The following is a 16,454-nucleotide window of genomic DNA, read 5'->3' as shown; positions in this document are numbered from 1 at the left end:
AAACAACTTTACAAGAAAAAAACAAGCAACCCAATTAAGAAATGGGCAAAAGAGCTAAATATCTTCTAAGGAAGATATACGAATGGCCAACAGACATATGAAAAAATGCTCAATATCACTCAGCATTCAGGAAATGCAAATCAAAACCACACTGAGATAACATCTCACCCCAGTTAGGATGGCTAAAATCCAAAAGACTGAACGATAAATGCTGGCGAGGTTGCGGAGAAAAAGGAACTCTCATACATTGTTGATGGGACTGTAAAATGGTGCAGCCTCTATTGTAAATGGTATGGAGGTTCCTCAAACAATTGCAGATAGATCTACCATATGACCCAGCTATCCCACTGCTGGGAATATACCCAGAAGAACGGAAATCATCAAGTCGAAGGTATAACCGTTCCCCAATGTTCATCGCAGCACTCTACAATAGCCAAGAGTCGGAATCAGCCCAAATGTCCATCATCAGATGAGTGGATACGTAAATTGTGGTGTATCTACACAATGGAATACTACTCAGCTACAAAAAAGAATGAAGTACTGCCATTTGCAATGACATGGATGGACCTAGAGAGAATTATATTAAGTGAAACAAGTCAGGCACAGAAAGAGAAATATCACATGTTCTCACTGGTGGGAGCTAAAAATAAATAAATTCACACACACACACACACACACACACACACACACACAAAACCGGGGTGTGGGGGCGAAGACATAACAATTGCAATTCCTTGAAGCTGATACAACAAGCATACAGAAAGGACATTTTTGGGAGTGAGGGGGGAGCGGGAGGAGGAAAGGAGGTTTCGGTAATGGGCCACAATAATCAATCACATTGTATTTCGACAAAATAAAATAAAATAAAATAAATGAAAAGAAAAAGGAAGGACGATAGTCACTCAGTCCTGAACTATATCTTTAGATATTGCTACTGCACATACCATATGCCCTTATGTATGAACACACATTTTCACACAGAGTAGTTCATCTGATCAAAATTTCAATCAAAAGTCTAAAATTCACTCCCACAATGAATAAATGTATATACTGCCCTATTTTGGTACACCCTATTTTACAATATATAAGGAACACACACATGCTCAACTCAGAAACACTGGAAAATACAAATAAGCAAAAATGGTAAGTGATTAAAATCATTCCAAGTAGCATCATCCATACAAAGCTAACTTTTTGAAATATTTCCAGACTTAATGCAAAATATATATAGTCACAAATACATATATATATATACATATGTGCACGTAGGGATATTTTTTCCAAAATCGAATATATAATTTTCTGTGAACTCAGACATTCTAAATCATTTGTAAAGATCCAATAGCATTCCTATAATATGTATAAGATTTTAATTAGCCAATCCCTTATGATTGGCATTTAGATTGTAATCTGCCACTATTATAAACAAAACTAGAATAAATATCAAGTTCTCTGATTATTAATATTAATGAGGTTAAGTACCTTTGATCATTTGGGTTTCACCTTTGGTGAAGTGTTAAATATTTTGCCCACTTTTCTATGGGGCTGGACTTTTTCTCATTGATTTACAGCTTTGTTTTGTTCTCAACATATTTTAGGTAGGTCTTTGATTGGTTAATTCTGGTTTTTGCTTAACATAAGTTCTTAATTGTAATGTAATCATTCTGTGCCTTCTTAAAGAAATCTCCCTCATCCAAACTTCAAGAAGATATTTTATGTTATCCTCTGAAGGCTTTATTTGCCATTCACATTTATGTCTGTAACCCAAATGTTATTGATTTTTGTTCATGATAATGGCCCAATTTCATTTCTTTTTCTATATGAACACCCAATTATCCAAGCACCAATTACTGAAAATATCAACCATTCCATATTACAGTGCCATATTTACCATAAATCAAGTATTCATGGATCTATTTTTCATGGACTCTCTCTTCTTTCTATTGGTCTATTTTTCTATCCTTCCAAGTATGTAAGGCCTTTATTTCCCCACATTCTTTCAGGGACTCCAAACACAGATAAGATCTTCTTACTGTATCCTTTTGAGTCTTACACTTTTCTTCTGTTCAGTATTTTCTGTATTTTTTTCTTCTTCTGTGCTGCTTTTTTGCATAGCTTCTTCTGAATTATATCTTCTGGATCACTAATGCTCACTTCAGTTTTGTCTAATCTACTGCTAAGCTTGCAAACTGAATTAATTTCAGGTATTTTATTTTCTGATTCTAAAACTTCTATTTAGTTCTTTTTCAAATCTGCCTTGTCACTTTTTATAGTTTCCAGTTTCCTAACATTATGTATTAATCTTTGCTTTTTTTTTTTTTTTCTTAACTTAATGGGCATGATGGTTTTCTCTTGTTTGTTTCTTCCAGAGAGCTGGGGCATTACCAGTCTACATATCTTAACCAGGTTTGACTGTTTAATACAGGTTGGACCACTAACAGGACACAAGGCAAGGAAGCAAATTTATAATATGACTGTTATATACATGGTTCCACCTTTTTCCTATATATTTCCACTATACTAACAAACGTCTGCAGGGCACAGTGTTGAGTCTTCCTATCCCAGAAGGTATGTTTTCCCATTTACTGAAGTCTTCTTTTATAATCTTCAGTGGAGTTTTGTAGCCTAAGTGTCTTTTAAAACTTACTTCTAGGCATTTTATGTTTCTGATGTTCTTATGAATAATTTCCACTATTCAGTATTTTCTCTCTAAGCACATTAACATCTCACAATACACTGGGCTGAGCAGTTTGGGATATCTTCCCACCGAAGTTTAGTAAATTAAAATTAAGTTAAAAAAAATTTAAGTGCCTCCAAGACACACATGCCTACACCATAGACAGCAGTTACCAAATAGCAACTAACTGGGAAATGTGGACATAACACAGGTAGATTCACACTAGTCTTGAATAGCTAAATTAATACCCTGACATTCAACAGACATGCTGCTGATCAGGAAGTTTTGTATCACCTTGAAGATTTTTAGAAATGCAGTCGCAGGCTTTTCCTGAAAATTACTGAATTCCAATCCCCAGAATTTTAACAAGATCCCCACATGTTTGTATGCATATTAAAGTTTGAAGGGGCCGGCCCGGTGGCGCACTGGATAGTGCGCCGCTTGGGAAGCGCGGCGGCGCTCCCGCCCGAGGGTTCGGATCCCACATACAGACCGGTTCCCGCTCACTGGCTGAGTGAGGCACGGGAGCAACACCCAGGGTTGCAATCCCGTTGCCGGTCCCCGGTCCGGTACGGGGGCGACACTGAGGGTTGCGATCCGTTGCCGGACACGGAAAAAGACAAAAGACAAAAAAAAAAAAAAAAAGTTTGAAAAGCACTGGTCTAAAACAAAGGTTGGCAAACTTTTTTTGTAAAGGGCCAGATAGTTAATATTTTAAGCTTTGCAGGCTACACAGTCTGTTTTAACTAATCAACTGTGCTGCTTATCGTAATGATAAAAGAGTCATATACTTAAGAACAGAGCTTCAAAATACGTGAGGCAAAAAAAAATGGACAGAAATGAAAGAGAAAATAGACAATTCAGCAATTATAATGGCGATTTTAACATCTTTCTCTCAATATTGATAGAATTAGACAGAAAATCAGCAGGGATACAGATACATGAAAAACACTACCAACCAACTTGACCTAGCTTGTATATATAGTGAGTGCACTCTACCTAATAACACAGCACTCATTCTTTTCATGTGAGCATGGAATAAAACACATGCCAGACCACAAAACAAGTCGTAACAAAAGACTAAAATCATACAAGCTATTTTCTCCAACCAAATGAAATTAAATTAGAAATCAGCAACAGAATGAAATATAGGAAGTCCCCAAATATTAAGATATCACAAAACAAACTTATAAATAACCCATGGGTTAAAGAAGAAATTTCAACAGAAATTAGAAAATATCTCATGAAACAGCACAGTAGTGGCATAATGATAGAAATATAAATTAATATAACAAAATAGCTCAAAAATAAAGCCTTAAATTTATATTTAATTGATTTTGGACAAAGGTGCCAAGGTAATTCTATGGGAGAAGGGTCAGTCTTTTCAACAAATGGTTCTGGAACAATTAGACATTCACATACAAAAAAAAAAAAAAAATAGATCCTTATCTCAGACCATAATCAAAAATTAACTCAAAATGGATCATACATCAAAATATAAAAGCTAAAACAATAAAGCTTCCAAAAGAAAACACAGAGAAAAAATCTTTGTGACCTAGGATCGAGCACAGATTTCTTAGATAAGATACTAAAATCTTAGATAAGATCCATAAAAGAAAAAGTTGATAAATTAGATATTGTAAAATTAAAAACTTTTACTCTTCAAGAAGCATCATTAAGAAAATGAAAAGATAAGCCACAGAGTGAGAGAAAACATTTCCAAGTCACTTATCTGATAAAGGGCTTCTATCCAGAATATATAAAAATCTGAAAATTCAATCAAGACAAATAATCCAATTTTAAAACAAGCAAAAGATTTGAGTAGATACTTCTACAACTAAGATAAGTAAATGGCTAATACACACATTAAAAAGATGCTCATTAGTCATTAGAGACACTCAAAACCACAATGAGATACCACTCCCACTTAAATTGAGGAATATTCTAAAAATAGATCAACTTTAGGAAAGAGTGGAATGAAAAGTTAATAATATGGAAATTGATTCTCTGAAAAATTATCTTTGCTGACATACTCCTTGGAAAGGTTGTGTGTACCTCCAGTGGTACACATACTCTATTTGAAGACCCCTGGTATAAGAAAAAAGAAAGAATTTGGTGGCCAAGAAAATATTTGGTTAACAGTATTTGATCACCTGGAAAGGCATCCAGCATGAATAAGGTTGATTGTAAAAGAAAAAGTAGTTAGGGATGGGGAAGGAGCTAACAGGAAGAGGAGAGGAGAGGAAAAAGAAGAACTCTTGCTAGTTTCTGACATTATCACAATTCTGATAATCCCTGGCACTGGCAAGTAGAGCAAGGTGAAGAAGATATCCTCAGGCAACAACCAAGATGTTTCCATCATTTTGTTGATTCCCACACAGGCTCCCTGCCCCAGCCCACAGTGCCTAGAAAACACCATGCCCAGGCAAGTCTCCACTTCTTCCTTCAAATGCTCACATCTAGAAATCACTCTGCAGCAACAGACCAGAGCAAAGCAGAAAATTGAACCAAGCAGAGTTGACCTTCCTTTATGCCCACATCCCAGCCTGATCTACTCAAATTACAGAATTTGTCATATTGCAATAATAATTGTTTGTTTACATGCCAGCCTCTTCCCCCCCCCATTAGAGACTGTGCCTTCTTTAAAGACAGAGACATCTTGATATCTTCAGCACCCAGTATAGTGCATAGTCAATATATGTGGGTTTGTTAATACTGTAGATAAAAAACTCCAACTTTACAGTTTGAATGTCTTTGTCTACAAGGACCTTTTTTAAAAACATTTTTGGGCAGCAAATGTACTGTAAAACCCATTTGTTCTTTCTTAGGAGAGCTTCTAATCTATAATTAAGAATCTGACATGTTGTTTTATATATATCTAATCACATTTTACATAAAATCGTCAGGAAAATAAACGGTTACATAAAAGAAATGTGCTGTAGTGAGAAGACCAGGGATTAGATAGAAGCTAGGTAACCTGGTTCTAATTAGTACCACTGACTGCATATGTCTTCTCTGGTTTCAAGTTTTCTCATTGGTAAATTGAAAGGATTAAAACACAATCTCCAAACAGTCTTCAAATGCTAGTATTCTACGGATCTTTAATCTACGAGTGTTTCACTAATGAACAATCAGGAAGTGGGAGGCATGTCACATGCTGAATATTCCTAACATTTTGGTACCTCTTTGCTAGAGTTCAAAATAAATTATCCTGTCAAAATGAATAGTAAAAAGCACTGAATAGTGCTTCAATTCCATGAACAAAATTAAATAAGCACCAAAAAAGAATCTCCTTTTGAAATCAGGAACTTGACCTTACAATTCTAATTTCAACTCCTGAAATTATTAGCATTTTATCACATATCATAGGCATTGACATAATAGACAAACCATAAACTTACCTGCCAGGAAACTGCTCCCAAAATCGCTGTCGCAAGAAGACTAAAAAAAACTAACTGCTCTGAAATTAAGCAAAAATGACGCATCCCTTTGGATGCCATGATTCTATCAAGGCTATTGTTATCTGCCCTGTGGGTAAAGTATACTTTATGGCAGTCATTTAATTTGGTATGGAATCCCCAAAGAGTTAAAAGAAAAATAATATGGCAAATCATCCAAAAAATTCCAAAAATGGAAAAGCCTGGTATTACAAAATACCAGAGATGAGTGTCTCTAAGTTTAAATGCTGAAAGAATAAAAAATGTAAGCTCAATCATCCCAGTGAAAACGACTGAAAGTCTTCTGCAAATTCTTCCACGATACAAAAATGGTTTCCACCTTTCAGTTACTGAAAGTCCACTAAAATAAATGTCAAGGAAAGGATCAATTATCAGGCAAATAAAAAAACATGCAAAAGCAACTGGATTTTTGGGGGTTTCCAGTGAGGAAAAAAATAACAAGACTGCAAAAATAACTAAGTTTGGAATAGCTAGGAAAGACTTCATTCTCAGGTCAATAATCAGCATGGCCAAAGCTACAACAAGTAAAATGACACTCAGAGACTTCTCCACCAACATAGTTGTGCTGGCAATGGCAAATCCAACAAGTTCCAGAAATTCAACTGTGGTTAGTAAAGTCGGTCGATGACGGACATAACCAGAAATTCTTTCCACCAAAGCGCATAATATCCTTAATACTATCGAAGTTAGAAGCAAATATTTGGTTGATTCTTCTTTCACATCATTTTTAAAGGCTGAATTATCAAGAAAACATAGGAGGCCAAGCAAGAATCCAAACCAAAGATTCGAGAGACTTAAACTTGCTGCTTCCATTGAAAAATAATAATAGAGGATGCTGGCAATTCCAAGAACAAAAAGACCAAGAATAAAAATTACCAAAATTAAGTAATTTGCTGTTTTCTCCCATCTTACATAAAGACCTAAGCATATGGCAACCAGTAAATTGATTCTGGCTAAATAGCCAAGATACCGCACTGAGGAATGCATGTTCACTTCTCTATTTACTTCTTCAAGTCTTGTCATTGCTAAATAAAGACAATGACTAAAGCAGTAACGCAGTGATTTACACATGTAATCTGGCAATTTAGGCTTTTTCCCCACGTTACAAAAATTAACTGCTTGTATTTCATCCAGCAAATCCAATGTATCAGTAACTCCTACTTCAACATTTTCTCAGGTGCAAATTTTGTTTATAGTGATCTAAAAAGAAAAAAAAAATTCAGTATTAATTTTATATAGTTAACCTTTTATATGAATTTTCTTTATGCAAAATAATGGATAAGTGAAACATAAAGGTTCTTCTGAAATTCAATTTAAAACTTGATTTGCATATATCTTAATGGTAACTGTTTCAGGCTTAAAAACTTGGCAGTTTATCCAAACGAAAATGGCTGTGCTTTCTACTCATCATATGCTAAGATAGTATGAATGAATAATCATCAATGGAATTGTTCTTCCAGAGATGGTTAAGAATTTGCCTAATCCATTCTTATTCCAATACCTGGTTTTTCAGCAACATACAAATATGAGATGTTGATTTAGCTTGGATTGTAGCAGACAGCTTTGGCACAATGGGAAGCTACTCAGCTCCTAAACAGAAATGAGGGAACTTCATCATTCCTCTAATTTGAAAAGCACCAGTATACAGTAGTAGCAACCATTACTGTCTGCCTAAAATCCCCTACATTTTATACAAGCAGCTCTGAAATGCTATAAGATCTTAGTCTTTACACTGTTTAACTAATAAACTTACTAGAAGTAAAGTTTAACTGTATTAAAGTTACTCAGTCTCTAAGGTTGACCCATAATTCTCTCCGTACTTTTACCTCTACTTAAATTACTTTGATTGCCAAACTTATTTTTTAAATCTAAATACTATCTCTGTAACAAACCAATTCCTTCCTGAACGTCCTAGTCAAAACTGAAAAACTGGAATGCTGACCAACAATCAGTGTAAAATAAAATGAAGAATTTTTAAATCTATTTAAAAAAAAAAAAGTTACTAAAACGATTGTTAGTGGACCCAGATAATTATTTCAACCTTAAGTGCCCCCCAAATTTGTAGCTAAAACATGACAGTGGCCAAAAAATGATTTAGCCATCTATTAGATAATTCTTCAAAATTTTCCAGTATACTGTTTCAAAAGAACTGATCTGTTGCAATGGCTATAGTCACACTGAATATCCAAGGAGAAAATCAGATATTCAAAAAGTAACTAGTTTGTGATCAGCTTATTTATACTTTCTTAATAGCAGGACACCAACGGAAGCATGAAATAACATGGAATTAACCCTTAAGTACCTATCTGGCTGGAGAAGAATGTCACTAAAACAAACTTGTGGTCTCTGGGTGGTTCCAAGTATTATTACTAATTCTACTTCTGTATGTTCCACAAGCATATTTTTTACAACTGTATTTAATTAAGTATTCCAACTGATTTTCCTTAATTACATTTTCATTCAATCATTTCTTACTTAAGATACTACCCAACGTTAAAGAAAATGTCTTCCTTTAATATATTTTGGTTTATCTTTTTACTTCAGTGTGAGAAACTAATAAAAACTGTAATGCACTGAGGCTTTTGTTTGTTTGTTTGTTTGTTTGTTTGTTTGTTTTAACACCACTACTGTCTTTTGTACAATCATTCAACAAATATGTTGGAATATATATCCTCTAAGGGCTGATGGTACAATCTGGGCTCAGACTGAATACAGTCGGAGGAGGGAAAAATCACACACTCGGATAAATGGTCCGACTCTAAATTAAGAAGACATCCTTCTGTGTTTCCCTGGTCAACACTCTCTCATTCTGTGACCACTCAAACCTCTCTTCCTTCTCCTCAAATCTCTTGACACCACTTCCCACCACATTCTCACCAGATGATTCTGCTTCCTATAGAGTCATCAGAAGGGAGTTCACTAGAGTTTCCAACACCACAAACCCACCTCTACGTACATCTACTGATACAAAGAAAGACGGGTATTCCTTCTTTATCTGAGGCTAGATCTTTTGACCATACAGTGTCCCTCAGTATCCTCCAGGGATTGGTTTTAGCACCCCCTTGGATACCAAAATCCTAGGATACTCAAGTCCTAAGTCCCTTATATAAAATGGTGTAGTATTTGCATATAGCCTACATGCATTTTCCCATATACCTTAAATCACCTCTAGGTTACTTGAAATATCTAATACTATGTAAATAGTTATACTTTACTGTTTTTTATTTGTATTATTCGTTTACTGTTGTATTGATTTTTTTCAATCCATGGTTGGCTAAATCTGCAGATGCAAAAATCACCCACAGGAAGGGCCCATGTACTGTGTTTGTCTCCCGTTCTCTCCTCTCTTTTCAAACTCTCACTTTCTCTTATCCATTAGCACTCAAACAACTGTAAATCTGTTTTTAAAATACAAAGAAACAAAAACAAAATAAAAACTAATCCTTGCTCATCCCCATCACACCTCTACCAAGTTTAGTGTTCTGTCTCCTTGACAGCTAGTACTTGATTGCTTCACTTTTTTACCCACTCCCTTTTCAAACCACTGAACAGAGGTTACCACTACACAACAACTGCTCTGCCAAGTTCTGAAATGACCTGTAAATTCCTAAATCCAATGTGTACTTTTCACTCAGTATCCTGCACATTCTTTAAACAACCTTTGACACCACTGACTCCTGTCATCTTTTGAAGCCTTTCCTTCCCCTTAACATTCAAAGACCAACTCTACAGATTTTCATCCTAGTTCATTTGTCTCTCCTTCTCAGTCTCCCTTCAGGCTCTTTATTCTCAACCTATCCTTTGGATGTTCAATCCCAAATGTAAGCTTTTCTTTTACTACGCTTTTCTCTGAGCAATCTCATTTATTTCCATGTCTTCAGTTATTATCACCTTACCTAACTGCACACATATATTAATCTACCTATAGGAATAAAAGCACTAGCTCTGTTCTGCACCATTAACAGAGGTAAAAACCTGGAAACAAAGTAAATGTAAACACATAAACAAGGTAATAAAGGACAGTACATCCATATCATGGAATATATGCAGCCACCTTCTTATGGGCCAAAAACAACATGGCAGGTAATTATTTTTAAATGGCTACTTCACAAAAGTCTTTCCCCATTCTGACCTTCTTCAAAAGACACATAGCCTGAATCAGAGAGTAAAAAAAAAAAAGTATTATAATCCTTTTCAATTTGTCTGCCATCACTAATGACTCCCCAAAAAAAAAAAAAAAAAAAAAAAAAAAAAAAAACACTAGAGACAGATAAAAATAGGGCGCAGTCAACCTATAAGTTAGGAAAAGTTTACTAATCACAGCCAGAGTTTGATTACTTTATAAAGCACCATATACTATTCTTTTTGTGTGTGTGACCGGTAAGGGGATCGTAACCCTTGGCTTGGTGTCACCCGCACCGCGCTCAGCCAGTGAGCGCACCGGCCATCCCTATATAGGATCCGAACCCGCTGCGGGAGTGCTGCTGCGCTCCCAGTGCGGCACTCACCCGAGTGAGCCACGGGGTCGGCCCACCATATACTATTCTAATCCTCCTCTCCCTCACCACCTACATTTAATCCTTACCAAGTCCTGTTCACTCTTCTTCTTAAATATCTCTTAAGTTTTACGTCATCTCCCCTCCAAGGTCACCATCCCAATTTTGGCCACCATTGTCTCATGCTTGAACGTCTCCCTGTATCCACTCTTGCCCTTCTCTAAGAAGTGTTCTTTTTAAAACTAAAATTTATCACGTTACACTGCTATGTAAAACCCTCTGATGTTTTCCCATCTCTCCAATGGTTTCCATCTCTTTAGCCTGTAAAGGCTAAACTCCTTACAATGCCCTATAAAGTGCTCCACACTGGACCTGAATAACTCTTCTGCCTCATGTTATCAGTGTTCTTCTCATACTTTGTATTCCAGCCATACTTTTCAATACTAAACTGCACAAATGTTATTCCCTCTCCTTTTCCTTCCCTCCTCCTGGCCCCACCCCAATCCTCACACCTGGCTTACTCCAACTCTTCAGGTCTCAGCTTCAATCATTTTCTCAGGCAGATCACCCCTGACCCCACTATATTATCCCTGTACTTCCCTATAATATAAAAATATTAATTATCATTTGTTTAATGTTTGTATTTCCCAGTAGATCACAAGGTCTCTGAGGATGTCTTCAATACTGTATGCCCAGTGTCTAACAGAAATTCTGGCATCAGGAGGTATTCACCAAATACTTGTTGAAAAGTAAAGACTAAAACAAAAATAACTACATTTAACAATAATGGTAACCAGTCATTGGACACTTATTAATGCGCAAAGACAGTAAATAACTTGTCTAGTATTCCACAGCTAATAGTACGGCTATGGGAGATTCCATGAATTTTTGGTTTGTTTTTCTCTTGGCCTTATTCCAGCCTCCACTTAATTCACCCAAATTCCTCCAGACCAGTAAGTTCTCTTTCTGTCCTACCTCTAGGGAATGGCTCAAAACACACTGTATCACTTGTATCATCTGTCCCTCAAGCTACTTCTGTCCCATCTAAAAGTGTCAAAAGCTGAAAGAATCACACTGAGAAAGCAGGGTCAGGGAATTTAAGGGCTTAGTCCTATGAGTTGGTGATAACTCTTTGCGCCCATCTCGTACGAAAATGGCATCTCGAATACCTACTCTCAGTAACTGAGCTGCAATAGCAATTTCCCTCCAATTTGGCCTCCTTCTAGTGGGATGTGGGAGGCCCGATGAAGGGCCTGGCTGTTCTCTCCTACCCCCTCTACCTTGGGAGAAGACGACCACCCCGCTGAGGGGCAACCGCTGGACGATACGGAGATGGGCGCCCACGCTCCCCCGTCCACCGCCACCGTCGACTCCTCCAGAGGTAGGTATCCTACGCCTGCGCCGGGTGGCCGGCTGGAAGGAGCTGGGCCCGGGCCACGCGGAGTCCTGGGCAGTGTCTGTGCCCGGGTTTGGCCGCCCCACCGTTCACCCCACGGCCCCCCTACCTGACTCGGCCGTCGCCGCCAACGCTCTATTAACACTCGGAGTCTGTTCCGAGGCCAACACTGTAAAAGGGAGGGGACAGGGCTTGGGACTGAACCTGAGACCCGGAGCGGGGCGAGGGGCTAAGGGGTGGCACGACAGAAGAAACGAGGCCCCGAGGCCGCAGGCACTAGTACAGGCCAGTCTCGGTAGAAACTTTCTCCGTTACCGGCCCAGGCACGGCCGCCATGTTTCCGCCGCCGAATCCGCGACGGTACGGAACGCCGCCAGGGTCAAACCGCGCGACGCGCGCTTTCTTCGCGACGCTCGTCCTCGGCGAGTACTCGGCCCGGCCCCCCTGCCCGCCCAACCCCGCCGTGCCGCCGCGGGTCCGGGTACGCCGGCTGCTGAGCGAGTGCCAACGGCCTCACCTGAGGCGTCGCCCTAGCTCCGGCCAACGTCTTCTCCTGGGACCAGGAATCAGCGGCAGAGAACCGCCAAGTATCAGGCTGGCTGTGCCCATCAGGCATCTAGGCCACCGCCTCAGGCTGGACCTAAACTGGGTCAGGACGGGCGGGACGGACACACTTGGACCGTAAAAACTGCGGGAGGCGTTGTTGCTCTTTAATATATATGGCATAATATATGGCTTTGTGTCCTCTGACCAGCTAAAGCCCAACTCCTTAGGCCCTCCTTTAAAGCCCTTCTGGTCTAGCCCCAGCCTGCTTTTCTAATTAAGTCTACTATTAATCCACCGCCTGGGCCTCTGTACTCCACCGACACCCTTAGGTCTCCTCCGCCCTGGCTTCTTCCATTCCCCCTCTTCATCCCTGTCTTACTCTTTCGTCCGTTCACACGTCTGGCATTCTTCACACCCCAAGGCTGATTCTCATTTGTACTCTGAACGCACTGTATGGAGATACTTGGAGGCAGCATTTCACAACAGCAGTGGAGCCGGATAGTCTTGGGGTTTGAATCCTGGTTGTGATCTCGATTTCTCCATCTATAAAGTGATAACGAAATCTTCTTTGCAGGTTGTTGTGAATATTCAGTGAAACAGTATTTTTTTCTGGCATAAGGTAGGCCCTCAATACGTATGAGTTCCCTTTCCCTTTCCAAGAAGCCTTCGAGCCCGTCTGTTTTCTATCCCCACCATCATTTTCTACTACTTGTATCTCTTAGAGAGGTCAAATAATCTCTGTGCCCGTTTCCTCATATGTAAATGAAATGCTGATAAGACCTACCTTACTGGGTAATTGTAGGGATTAAATGAGATGATGTACGTAAAAAACCCCCTAAAACCTCAAACCTTTAGATAGTTTATCCCCTTAGGATAAAGCTCAAAATCCTTAAATAAGTATAGATAAATTGTGTAGTCTAGCCCCCTTTTGCCTCCTGCTTGAACTCCCACCACACTCCCCAACTCTCTGCACCCTAGCCTGCTTTCATTTCCCCAAATGCTGGGACATGTTCGATTTTGTTCACCAGTAAATCAGCTTAGCACAGTGTCTGATACGTAGTTGCCGCTTAAATATTTGTAAAATAAAATAATATTATCCGATAGGCCCTGAACAATCAATAGTTTTCTCTTCCCACTTATTTTGTATTTGTGTTATCTATATATTTTTCCTGTATCCCCAATAGAGTATGAATTTCTTCATTTTCATCTACTAGATGTTCGGGGTTAGTATGGGCAGCACATCTATAGAGTTGAACTACTCAGATTGATTCTGCATATGTAGATAAGAAGTTTGAGTTAAGATTCTCTCTAGACTCCTGTCTAATTCCAAATGCAATCACTACCCAACTCCCAAATCTGTAACTTATGGTTCTCTGGGGAACACCAGTGACACGTTTCCAGATACCTGCTAAGTGTTTCTATTCAAACATTTTGTCATCACTTCCAATTCAACTTACCGTTAATGGACATTTATCACTTTTTATGCCCACTATCTGAACTCCCCTCCCTAACTTTTCATGTTTGGGGAATTCCCCAGCTTAGGAGTCTAGTAACTGAAGCTGAAATGCCAAATACTCGCTCAACCAATCATGTGCACCACCTGGAAGCTAGTGACAAAAAAGCAGGCACAAAAAGCTAAGCTCCCTGGGCAACTGCAGGAGTGCAGCAAGGTAAGCTTTTGGGGCAATAGTGAGAATGGTTCTCATCGTGGCACCGCCATCCAGTATTAGAGGTGTCAGAAATGCAAGATACCTATGGTTGGCAAGAGCAACCCCAGAGCCCTCTCCCAATCAGTTTTGTAGCCTGTTATAGTCTCTGTGTGTATATCTGTGTAGTCTGTTATAGATTCTGTGTGTCATATAGCCGACTGTAGTATCTGGCCATGTAGGTCTAAGTCTCAATCTCCAGCAATCCTTTGAGCTACCCAGTATTCTCTAATAAATGTCTTTTCTGCTTAAATCACTATAAGTATTTTTATAGTTTTTCCATTACATTTGCTAACTGGTTTTTGCTGATCTTTAGGAAAACTAATTACTGAACTTTCTTAGTTCTAATAGTTTTTTAGTCATTTCTCAAACTTTTTAGTCAATGATACATACCATCTGTAGATAGTTTTATCTCTTTCTTTACAGTCATTGTACTTCATTTATCTCATTTTACTAAATTAGGTAAATCTGTTGGTTCGACATGGCGAGATTAGGCATCATGGTTCTTTCTGCCTTTTATGAAAGGCTTCTAGTGTTTGTTCATTAGATATGAGGTTTTCCATAGATTCCTGGTAGATTACCTTTGTCACATAAGGGAGGGTTTCTTCTATTGATCTAAGAGCTTAAATACAAATGACGGTTGGATTTAATAGGTGCTTCTTTTCAGCATCCAAATGATCATTTGGCTTTCCTCTTTAATTGGTGGATATAGTGACCTATCGTATTACTTACCGGAATTGATTCTTGGAAGAAAAAGAACCCTCTTTGGTTGTAATGAAATCGTATCATATTGCTTTTACTTGATTTTTTTCTAGTATTTTATTTAGTAGTTTTGCGTTAATAGTTATAAGTGAAATTGGCCTGTGGGTATGCCCAATGATGGCCTCCCAAAGACATCCTAATTCATGGAACCTGTGAATAGGTTACTTTACATGGCAAAAGGGACTTCGCACATGTGATTTAGGTTAAAAAGCTTGAGATAAAGATATTATCCTGGATTATACACTTTGGCCTAATCTAATCACACAAGTCTTTAAAAGGGGGGAACCTTTCCATTGGCAGAGGGAGAGGGGGATGATGATGAGGAGGAGGAGGAGGAGGAGGGGAGAGCAAGGGAGCAAGATGTTAAGACAGAAGGTTTCAGAAAGATGTGATGTGAGAAGAACTTGACCTGATGTTGCTGGTTTTGAAGATGGAGGAAGGGGGTCAGGAGCTATGGAATGCAAGCAGACACTTGCTGGAAAAGGCAAGGAAGTGGATTCTTCCCTAGAGCATCCTTAAATTTATTAAAAAAATAAAAATAAAAATAAAAGGAACTTTGCCAACACCTTGATTTTAGCCCAGTGAGACACACGTCAGACTTCTGACCTACACAACTGTAAGATAATAAATTTGTGTTGTTTTAAGCCACTAAATTTGTTACAGCGGCACTAGAAAATTAACATAGCTTATGATTTTATCTGTATGCTCTCCAAGTTTAGAAACAAAACTACGGGGGCCGGCCCGGTGGCGCACTGCTACAGTGCGCCGCTTGGGAGCGTGGCGGCGCTCCCGCTGAGGGTTCGGATCCCACATACAGACCGGCCGCTCACTGGCTGAGCGAGGTGCGGGCGCAACACCGAGGGTTGAGATCCCGTTGCTGGTCCGGGTCCGGTACGGGCGCGACACTGAGGGTTGCGATCCGTTGCCGGTCATGAAAAAAAAGACAAAAAGGAAAAAAAAAAAAAAAACTACAGCTGAAAAGTTTCTTTCTTTTTTGATGCTTTAAAACAGATTTAGAAAAACATTCTTAGAAGTCTGATAAATCTCACCTGTATATCCAACAGCCTGTGATGTGGGGGTGGGGGGTGGCAACATTAGGTGTGATTTTATAGAGCTGGAGAAATCTGTACATTAGAAACGGAATTGTTTCAAGGGCTTTCTTCCTTTCTAATGCTGTGATATTCCTATCCCATCCTACTTTAAAAAAAATTGATTCTTCTAGTTTGTATTAACTGCCATCCTTTATACTTATGGAACCTCCCTCAGGGTTAATAATCAGATAGTTGAATCAAACATACGGAAGTGGTCACCTGTCTTTATGAATTCAAATTTTAAAGACAAGACAGTCTTGTGTGGAAATTTGTTTTATAGTTTACATTGAAACCTTGCAGGGTACTAATCTGGGTATCTTTT

The 16,454-nt window shown here is 38.7% G+C and overlaps 1 protein-coding gene across 3 annotated transcripts in view; it reads right to left on the bottom strand.

Annotated features, from left to right (window-relative positions):
- TMEM168 (transmembrane protein 168) overlaps positions 1-12,217 on the bottom strand; it is a 24,579-nt gene extending 12,362 nt beyond the window's left edge. For 2 of the 3 annotated variants that reach the window (XM_008583361.1, XM_008583362.1), the window contains exons 1-2: positions 12,137-12,217; positions 6,079-7,335 (exon numbers count right to left, since the gene is read on the bottom strand). In XM_008583361.1, coding sequence (XP_008581583.1) covers positions 6,079-7,206 — 1,128 coding nt within the window. In that variant the 5' untranslated portion in view covers positions 7,207-7,335; positions 12,137-12,217. The remainder of the gene's footprint in view (positions 1-6,078; positions 7,336-12,136) is intronic. The other variant, XM_008583363.1, reaches the window with a different exon arrangement.
- Positions 12,218-16,454: the final 4,237 nt, after the last annotated feature.

The sequence above is a fragment of the Galeopterus variegatus genome, unplaced genomic scaffold, assembly GCF_000696425.1.
Source record: "Galeopterus variegatus unplaced genomic scaffold, G_variegatus-3.0.2 Scaffold2896, whole genome shotgun sequence".
Classification (NCBI taxonomy): Eukaryota; Metazoa; Chordata; class Mammalia; order Dermoptera; family Cynocephalidae; genus Galeopterus; species Galeopterus variegatus.
Note: the sequence above shows the minus strand (reverse complement) of the source record. Positions and strands in the feature narration are given on the sequence as shown.